The sequence below is a fragment of the Eubalaena glacialis genome, chromosome 13 (genome assembly GCF_028564815.1).
Source record: "Eubalaena glacialis isolate mEubGla1 chromosome 13, mEubGla1.1.hap2.+ XY, whole genome shotgun sequence".
NCBI lineage: Eukaryota > Metazoa > Chordata > Mammalia > Artiodactyla > Balaenidae > Eubalaena > Eubalaena glacialis.
The window spans coordinates 27,872,205-27,881,843 of NC_083728.1; the positions used below are offsets into that span (position 1 = coordinate 27,872,205).

Consider the following 9,639-nt stretch of genomic DNA (forward strand, 5'->3'; position numbering starts at 1 on the left):
CATCCAAGGACACAAATCAAACGCATTAGGGCAGGTGCCTCTGGTGAAGGGAAATGAAGGTGGCAAATGGAGATGGGCATCAGGGTGAAGGCGGTGAAGGAAACAAGGAGGGGGGCCTGGCACGGGCTGATGCCAGTGTGCTGTGAACCAAAGCATGTGATAAATTCACCTCTCCTCCCAAGGTCCAGGAAAAAAAAAAAAAATCAGTGAATACCTAATGTTATTTGATGCACTCTTACTTATAAGAGTAAAAATCAGAACGATATTTTCTGTTTAAAGTGAGGGGGATGCTATAAGTCAGTCGTGGTGTATCTGCTTGTGGGGATATTCTGAAATCATTAAGAAGAGCAGTTCTGATCCAATAATGAGGGAGTGATGGAACAGGAAGCAGGCGTTAAAAATTATGTTTCTGACTCACTCACAGACTGGTAAAAATAAAGAATTCTGATGCTAGTCAGTGTAGGTGGGAGTACAGTGAAGCCAGCACACTTGTAACTGTTGGAGGGAATGTAAATTGGTACAATCAGAGGGATTTGGCACCAACTATTCCAGATGCTGTTTGATCTGGTGATGCTACTGCAGATATACTTGCCAAGATACTTACATGAGGATGCTCATGGCAGCAGTGCTGGGACATCCCACCACTGAATGCCCCTCAGGGGCACATCCACGAAACACAACCACAAGCAGCTGTTACAAAGAATGAGGTAGCTCTGACTGTGTTGATACGAAAATATCTCCCTGGTAAGAACCATATGTTCGATACATATATTTGTTTTAAAATTTTTACATAAATGTAGATCTATGCATAATAGAATGAGTCACAAGAAACTATGTTGGGGAGAGGATTATGGCTCATTTGCACCTTCCCTTAGATTGAAAAAACTTTTTTTAAACTATGTACATGTATTTTTAAAATGTGAATTAAAAGTTATCCTTGAGGAGGGATCTCCCTGGTGGTCCAGTGGTTAGGACTCTGAGCTTCCACCGCAGGGGGCACGGGTTCAATCCCTGGTTGGGGAACTCAGATCCCATGGGCCGAGCAGCATGGCCGGGAAAAAAAAAAAAAAAGTTATCCTTGAGGAATTTTTAATGACCAGGAAAAAAGTGCTTGTAATGTATTATTAAAAAAAATTAGTCATAAAATAATTATAATTAGGTTAAAAATACAATTATGAAAAGCCTGAGAGAAGATATGCCAGAACGTTAATAGTGATTACCTCTGTGTATTCTTCCCTCTCTTTAAGTTTTCTGCATATATTACTTTTATAATCAGAAAACAGTACATGGTATATTAAAAAAAAAAGTTTGAGAGTTTGCAGTAACATGAGAAAATGCTCACGATGTAATTAATGTGAAGTGAGAAAAGCAGCTACAGGACTGAATACACCACATGTTCACAGCTATGGAGGAACCATGCACAGGGAAAAGCAGAGGAAGGACACACCTCCAAAGGGACTCTGTGACTGTCTCTGGCAGGGGGGTTTTGGATGGCTGCTGTTTTCCCCTTTTTACTTTTCTGTGTTTTCCAGGTTTTCAACACTGAGCCTGTGTAACTTTTATTGGGAAAATAAACCTCGATAAATTAAAAAAAAAAAAAGCAATTAGTATGGTAGAGGTATGTCCGAGATATAGCTATACCCCACCCCAACATGAAGAGTACAATGAAACCAAACCGGTACCAGGAAAACAAAACAGAAAGCTCCTCGAAGAAGGGAAATAAAGACTGGTGGGAAGGGGTCCCCGACATCACAGTGGGGTCTCTGGGTAGTGGGCCTAAGGGTAAATTGTTATTTTTCCTGCTCTTTATTTTCTATAAATGAACATGCATGTCTCCTGTGATGGGAAAAATAAAACAAAATCAAATAAAGTTATTCAAACCAAATGCTACAACAGGTGACAAAGGACTTACTTTGAAAAAGAGGTAGAGCCCCAAGAGCGTGCAGCTGGCGATGATGGGGAACCGGGCAGCGTCCCGGCTGGTGATGGTCTCGGGCATGTCCGAGGCATTCTAGACGAGAGAAGAAAGGCCCTGCTGAGTGCGGGGAGTGCTTCTGGCCTCTGACGGCTGGACGCTGGCGGGAATTTGGTGCCCCAACAGCTCGTTCATCTCCTTCCCCTCCTGCCATCACTGAGGTGCCTCAGGGATCCCCACGTTCTCCTGACTCGGGGCTTTGCAAGTGCTGTTCCCTCTGCCTGGGCTGCGGACCACCCAACCTGGGGCAGGACGCTCTGATCCCATCGTCTTGCTATTGAGGAGACCTGGACTCCAACAGGGACAGTCCTGGGAGGACCCAGGGCACATGCGGCAGAGGCAGTGGGTACATAATAACTGAAAGAGAAAACCCTGGACACTGGTGACAAGAGAGCAGTTCTGGGTCTCGTGAGGACTACCTCCAGTTTTCTTATGGATTAGCTGAGATGTAAATATGATCAGTCTTTTATCCAGTAGGCAGTGAATATTATGAGCGGAAATAAACCAACAACACACAAAACTTAACAATGGCTAAAACCGAGTATGGGAGGACACCAACTGCAAGGAGAAGGAAATCTGGACAAAACTCAAACTCAAGAAGTGTGACTGCGAAAACTGAATCTGGTCAGAGTAAACGCCACAATTAAATTCACAATGGCAGATGCAATAGTTGGCAAGAATGTGATCTAGGTAAAGAGCCGACGGAGGATAAATATTTACACGAAAAACAACTGAAGGCAATCAAAATCATTTCAGTATAATCAAAATGGAAAAAAATTGGAAATAGAGTAACAGTGCAACATAGAAAATTAAGTCAGCTCCATAGAATTCATGACAAAAGACTTTCCAATAAAAATCCATCATAGTATTATAATTCTGGTTTAAATTTATATTAAAAATGTTTTTTAGTCAAGTGGGGAGGCCCTTAACCAAACCCCAACATATGCATGGCTGAGGCGGCCCAGGCACAGGGCTGAAGCGAGACCCGCCCTTGTGGAGGGACCAGGTAGTTTTGTGTGAGTCACTCTCTGGCAGCTTTGCTGGGAGTGGGGTGGTGGTGGGTGAGCAACAGTGACATTGAGAGGCAGGGTCATCTTCCTTCCCTCTTCTCTCCCAGCCCTTGGTTTCTGTTTTTGGCAGCACTGTGCTGTGGGGTCTGGGCAAATTCATCACCCTCTCTGTGTACCTCCATAAAATCATTATATTTCCTGTGTAGCAGCAGGGTGGGCACAAAAATAAATAAGCTCCTGACCATAGAGAGTTCACAGGCAGGTAGGCCAAGACCTTGACATGTAAACAGAGTATCACCACATAGTGTGACATGTGACAGAACAGAGACACACATACTGCGGTGGTACATGGCATGAGTGCCCAGTGGTGGAGGGAGGGCTCTGATGTCAGCAGGCCCAGCTGCAATCCCAGCTCTGCTTCTTTCCAGGTTTGGGACCTTGGGGAAGTTATCTTCCTTCTCAGAGCCTCAATTTCCTCAGCTGTAAAATGGGTTGCCAGGATTTGATGATTTTTTTTTTCCCCCCACAGCACTGGAAGTATTTGTGTTGTGCCTTGAGCTTCCCACAAGTTGTATAAACTATTTGTATTATTCTTATAAGGGAATCATGAGAAAGCAGACAGGACACTACTTTCGCAAGGAAGCAGGGGAGGGTCAGAGGTGGTTAGAGCAGATATCACTTAAGCAAGGCCTTGCAGGCCAAGCACAGGGTCTGGTATGTAGTAGGAGCCAGATAAACGCTGACTAAGTTGAGGAGTTTGCTTTGTGTACGAGGAAGGGAAGTGCTTACCAGGCAGAGGGACCTGTAGATGCAGGCAGGGCACATGGTATGAAAGCATTCACAGACTCTGGCTTCACCTACAAACCAGTGTTACCGCTCATTTCCACACAGTCATTTCAATTCAGCCCAGGATCCTGGGCAGGAAGAGGCTTAATATTATTCGATGACAAACCAGGTTGGACAGATGCTCCATCACACAGAGGAATCTGGTCTCCTCTGTGGGTGACTATTAGAAATATCCCACGTGCAATGTTGAGTCAGAACGGGAGACTTCAAATCTGACCAATGATGACAGTAACACGGATAACACTTAGAGAGCTTTCTAGGTGCCAAGCATTGTTCTAGGCGCTTTACATGATTTCATCCTCACAGTAACCCCAGGAAGCAGGTACTTTTAATAGCTCCACTTTACAGATGAAGAAACTGAGGCTCAGAGAGGTGACATAACTTGCTTTAAGGTCACACAGCTGACGAGTGGCAGAGCCAGGATTCACACTGAGGCAGTCTGGTTCCAGAGCCCAAACTCTTGGCTATTACCCCCTAGACGTCCTCTACCTTTTCCGTCTGGAAATTTCTGCTGGAAAGTTGTGACAAGATGCTCAGGGAGCCTGCGACCTTTCTGAGGAACAGAATCCTGAAGGCAACAGAATCTTTGTAGTTAGAAAAATACAAAAAGTTGTCAGGATTCTCCACTGATTCAATTTGGATTTTTAAACTAGACGTTCTTATGCAAATGCAATGGCTCCTAAAATGCAAAACATACTTGGGGGCGGTGGGGGGGGGTTGGGAACTGACACAAAGAGCAGAAATAAATTCAGCTTCCAGTGACATTCTGCATGCTCGGTTATCAGGGCAGAAGCAAAAGCAGCGAGGGAAGATGGCTCGCTCAAGTCATTGGCTCAGCTGGAGCTCTGGGAGTTCTGCTTCCAGGCCATGCCCTAGAAAGGATCTGGAATTCGTGGACCATTCTGTTACCCCAGGGTCTCCTCTCCTCACTGCCACGTGCACTCACTCACCTGAGCATCTCCTGAACTACCCCCCCCCAACCCCAGCCCTTTGCCCCTACTGCAGGTTCCACTAGCACCACCTCACCAGCCCCCTTCCCGCCTGTCACGTCCCCTATCAGGAGCTCTTTCTGAAGGACCTGATCGCATCCACAACAGCTCAGAAACCTCTGAAGAATGGACTACCAAGCAGCCATCAAACAAGAACTGAGGTCACCGCGGGTGGGAGTATAAACTGGTACAACCTCTATGGTGGATAATTTGATAAAATCCATCTAAATCAAACATGCACAGAGCCTTTGACCCAGCAAATCGATTTCAAGGAATTTATCCTACAAATATGCAGAAAAGTGTGAAGTAACAAATGTATAAGGAGATTAATTTCAGCATGGTTTGCGATAGCAGAAGATTGACACACCTAACTGACCAGTGGAGGACTCCAAATCAGGGGCCCTCACACTTGGGCTCGCATCAGAATCGCCAGGAGGGCTTGTGAACAGATTTGCGTTTCTAACAAGTTCCCAGGTGATACTGATGCTGCTGGTCCTGGGATTACATTTTGAGAATCATGGCTGGGGGGTACAGGTGGACACCACACAGCTGTTAAAGAACACAACTGTGCCATGGGTACTGACATATTAGATCTGCAACATATAAGTGGTGAAAACAGCAAGGTGTAAAAAAGAGTGTATCTATAACAAAATGTAACAGTTATATAGCAAAAAATGGGGGGAAAGCATATGCTTATTTATTTGTAAAGGCACAGAGGCTCTCGATGGATAGCCAAGAAACACGTAACAGGGGCTGCCTCTGGGGAGGGAAACTGGGCAGCTGGGGTGGGAGGGAGATTTCACTTTGTCCCCTTGTACCTTTGGAATTCTACACCTTGGGCTTGCGTGACCTACCCTCCCCGCCATAAAACAACAAGGTACATCTACATGTACTGACATAGGAAAATGACCAAGATATATTGTTAAGGAAAAAAAAAAGAATCAAGTCTCAGAGCAATTATGTACCGCAAAATCCCACTTTTACAAAAATAAATTTACATATGTATATACACACAGGCACATACATGTTTGTATATATACAGAAAAAGGTCTGGAAGATGGCACACCAAACAGCTACCTGGGTTACTTCCATGGAAGAGGTACTGGGGGGGCTTTCCCTTTATACTTCTGCGTTGCTTCAATTTTTACAAATGCAAACATGTAGTAACTATGAAGATTAACTGGTGCATTGCCCTCAGGATTCTGTACCTCCGAAGGGCCACAGGATCCCAGAGCATCTTCCTGTTACATCACCCAAGTACCTGTACTGGGCTCACATCAAACTGCTCACTGCCTCCCAGAAAACACCTGTGGCCCCAGGCCTCCCTCTCCTCCTGTCCTGCCTGCTGAGCTCTCATCCACCCTGCCAAAGACCACTGCTGCCACCTCTAGCAGTGGGCTGGTCACACAGCTGTTTCTCCTTGGTGACTGCGCTCTGTGAGGGGAGGGCTTGGCCTTCTTTGTCTTGGCACCCCTGGTACCCAGCCCAGAGCAGGAACCCAGTCCAGCTGGCTGAGGGGCTCCTCTGAGTTACAGGCCAAAGGCCTCTGAAGCGATGATGAGTAGCTGTTGCTGGGATTTGCTCCCTTCTGGGAACAGAGGTCTCTGACAGGGATGGGCACTGCTCTCAGATGGCTCTGCCCATGGCTACTTCTTCCCCACACACTCCTGGACTTCTCCTCCCATGATTTCACAACTCGCCCTGCCTGTCATGGACAACTTGCCCCCAGGGAGAATTCTGTCCTCACGTGCCCTCTCTCAGCTGGCTGTGGGGGGGTCTAACACTAGTGGGAAATCAAAACTCCTGGGCCCCCAAGCTAACTTTTCTCTCCTTGCCAAATGATTAGGGAAACAACTCAGGGTAGAAAAAGGGAGTCGTTTGGCCTGTCCTCTCCCTAGGCCAAAATGCCACTTGTATGGGTCTTTAGAGGCACCTGCATCAAGGAGAGAGCCCCGGACTAGGACCAGGGACACCTGGTTCTGCTCCTAATTGGCAGAGAAGTCATTTCTTTGACTCTCAGTTTCTCTGTACAATGGTGATAATAAAACTGGCTCTGCCTGTCTCACTCAGGTGCTGGGAGAATCAGAGGGCGAAGGCTTGTAAACTTTAGAATACCTTGGTTACTGGTGGTGGGAGGCTACTAAGGGTCAGGCTGTTTGCAATTCCATGCACAGTCTTCCAGCCCCCCTGTCTTGCCGGAGATGCTGGGGAGAGGTATTTAGATGCTTCAGTAGATCTAAAGCTCTCTTCTATCCCTACCCTCTGCTTCAGCCACTCCAGACTTTCCACCATCACCTAAACTGCCTCGTACAGCTGCTTTCCTGGTATCCTCTGCCTGGAATGTCTTCTGGCGGAAATTCGACCTCTACATCAAGGCTCCAGCCCGCCTCCAGCACAAAGCCGCCCTGCCCTGCCCCAGGTATGCTCAATCTTTCTCCCTAAAGCCTGCAGCACTACCTGTACTACAATCACAGATCTAGTTATTCCTCTCTCATCCAGACACCTAAACTCGGTGACAGGGCTCCGACCCATTCATCTTTGCAGCATCCGTCTGACCTGGACAACAGTGGAGGTTCAGGAAATTCTGTTGTCTGTATGATGTTTTCTGAAGAGATTACTAACCCATGTGTAGATGTGCCAAGGAGAATTACTCAGTATAGAGAGCCTCTCACATCAAGTGCCCAGCTCACTCCATGCTGCCCTTCACCTTCTTTGTCCTGATCTATTTCAGAACATCTCCCTGTACCAAGTGTTTGCCCGAAAGGCAAAGGTAGGGAGGATGAAAGCCACCAGAACTCTGCTTAGAAGAGGCAGAATAGGAAGGAAAATGCGGCCACCTAAGCCCTGCGTGACCAATCCCCTTTGCATCTGACCACAGAGGGAACCAGCCTCAAGTTCTCTGATCTTGAGAAAGGAAGGTGGCAGGCCTCGGCCACTGCTCAAGTTGGGTAATGTTTTGAGAACCTGGGCTTGAGCAGTTTCAAAAGTGGCAGCTCCTCTATGGGTCTGCCCTCTTTGGGTACGACGGCTTCCGCTAAGGTTCAACTTCAGGTCTGGGTGGGGGAGGAGCAGCAGGGAGCTGCAGATCAGGAGGTGGTGGAGGATGATGGGAGAGGCTGCCAGGAAGTGAGAAGCCACTGGTGCAACAGGCTAGAGAGGGCTTAATATAGGGAAGAAGGGTGACAGAGAGGAAGTCAGAAGGTGGAAGGCCCTGGGGACCTCTTAGGTATCCAATGGGACAGATGTTGAAGGACAGGGATGAACTCTGGCCCATTCTCACAAGAGAGGCCTACAGCAGCTCAGTTACTCAGCAGGTAAGCCCAATTTGGTGGAAAGACTGTCTTAAGAGGCATGAGGAGAAGAGCTACTTTGAGGTAGGGTCTGGGGTGGGAACAGGGTTAGGGTTAGGGGTTAGGAATAGGGTCTGGGCTCAGGCTCGGACAGGTCCGAGCTTGGGTGTAGTCAGGGAGAGGAAATCAGCAAACCAAGGGGTCTATGGCTGGTTAAAAAGAGATGCACCAAAGTGCCAGGTTCTGAGGAGTTAGCTGACCAGAATTGGTTCCAGAAAGTGATGCAAAAAACTAGGAGCTGAGCTGGGGGTTCCAGGAGCTAATATTCCTGTGTTTTTGTTTTTTTTTTTTTTTAGGTGGGGCAAAGGCCTGATCTGGGAGTTCTAGGAGAGCACTCTAGGGGTCACAGATTCCAGCTGGACAGGTGTCAGAGTCTAGGGACGAGCCTGGGTACCAGAATTTGCCCTGGGTTAGGGTGAGGAATGACAAGAGGCTGTACCATTCAGGAGGTGTCAGAACCAGTGCCCCATCAGGTACACATGTTGACCCAGAGCCTGGGATGGGGTGACTGTCCCAGACGGGATGAGCAGCCAGAGCAGAGGGTGAGGCTGGTCTGGCTGGGTCCAGCAGGCTCAAAACAATTAGTACCCGAATCACAGTGTCAGGGTCGGCCGACAGTGCTTCCAGCACGGTGCACAGAGGGAGGGATGTGTCAAGGTCCGAACGGGGGTGGAAACCGCTCCCTATTTGAGAAAGGTGTCAGTACCTGGTTCGTGGATCGGTGCCCAGATCCTGGGGCACCTAAGGTCAGCCCCGGGATGTGGGCCCGGGTTGGGGATGCTGGGAAGGGTCAGTGTCCGGGCAGAAGAGGTGTCTGTCCCGTCTAGGGCGGGCGGGGGAAGGGTCCGTGCCAGCCGTGTCAGGGCCCGGCTTTGCCGCTGACCCTACCTTGCCGCGGGCGCAGCGCACGGAGCGCAGGGCGCCGAAGAAGATGGGCAGCAGCGCCATGAGCAGGAGGCTGCCATAGGCCAGCGCGATGCCCTCGGGCGTGGAAGGCGGCCGCGTCGTGCCGTTGGTTGGGCCGCCTGCCTCGACACTGCCGTTATGCGGGTCGCTGAGGGCCGAGTCCATGGCAAGGCTGCACTCGGGGTCCAACTCCAGCTCCGGCAGCTGCAGCAGAGACGCAGAAGTGAAGACGGGCGCTGTGGGGAAAGCCACGTTCCCCTAAAGAAACAGGAAGTGACGTCCTTACCTCGCCGGCCCGCGCCGCGCACGCGTGCGCGTTCACGTCTCCCCGCCCGCGCGCCCTCTAGCGGTGGCAGAGGGACAGGAGGCCGGTTGCTAAGCAACTTGCTGGCAGCAGGGAGAGGAACACTGGACCATTGCAGTGGGTATCCATCCCTAGGGAGATCTGAGAACCCCATTCCCCAGTCCCAGTCAACCTCCTTAACCCCAGGATGTCCCACTCCCCGCAGATCCTAATAACTAAGAACTTGTTTACTCATGCAGGCATTCATTCAATATTAAAT

At 48.9% G+C, this 9,639-nt stretch overlaps 1 protein-coding gene across 3 annotated transcripts in view; it reads right to left on the reverse strand.

Annotated features, from left to right (window-relative positions):
- HM13 (histocompatibility minor 13) overlaps positions 1-9,359 on the reverse strand; it is a 40,528-nt gene extending 31,169 nt beyond the window's left edge. For all 3 annotated transcript variants that reach the window (XM_061208448.1, XM_061208449.1, XM_061208447.1), the window contains exons 1-2: positions 9,059-9,359; positions 1,913-2,011 (exon numbers count right to left, since the gene is read on the reverse strand). In XM_061208448.1, the coding sequence (XP_061064431.1) occupies positions 1,913-2,011; positions 9,059-9,241 (282 nt within the window). In that variant the 5' untranslated portion in view covers positions 9,242-9,359. The remainder of the gene's footprint in view (positions 1-1,912; positions 2,012-9,058) is intronic.
- Between the last annotated feature and the right edge of the window lie 280 nt (positions 9,360-9,639).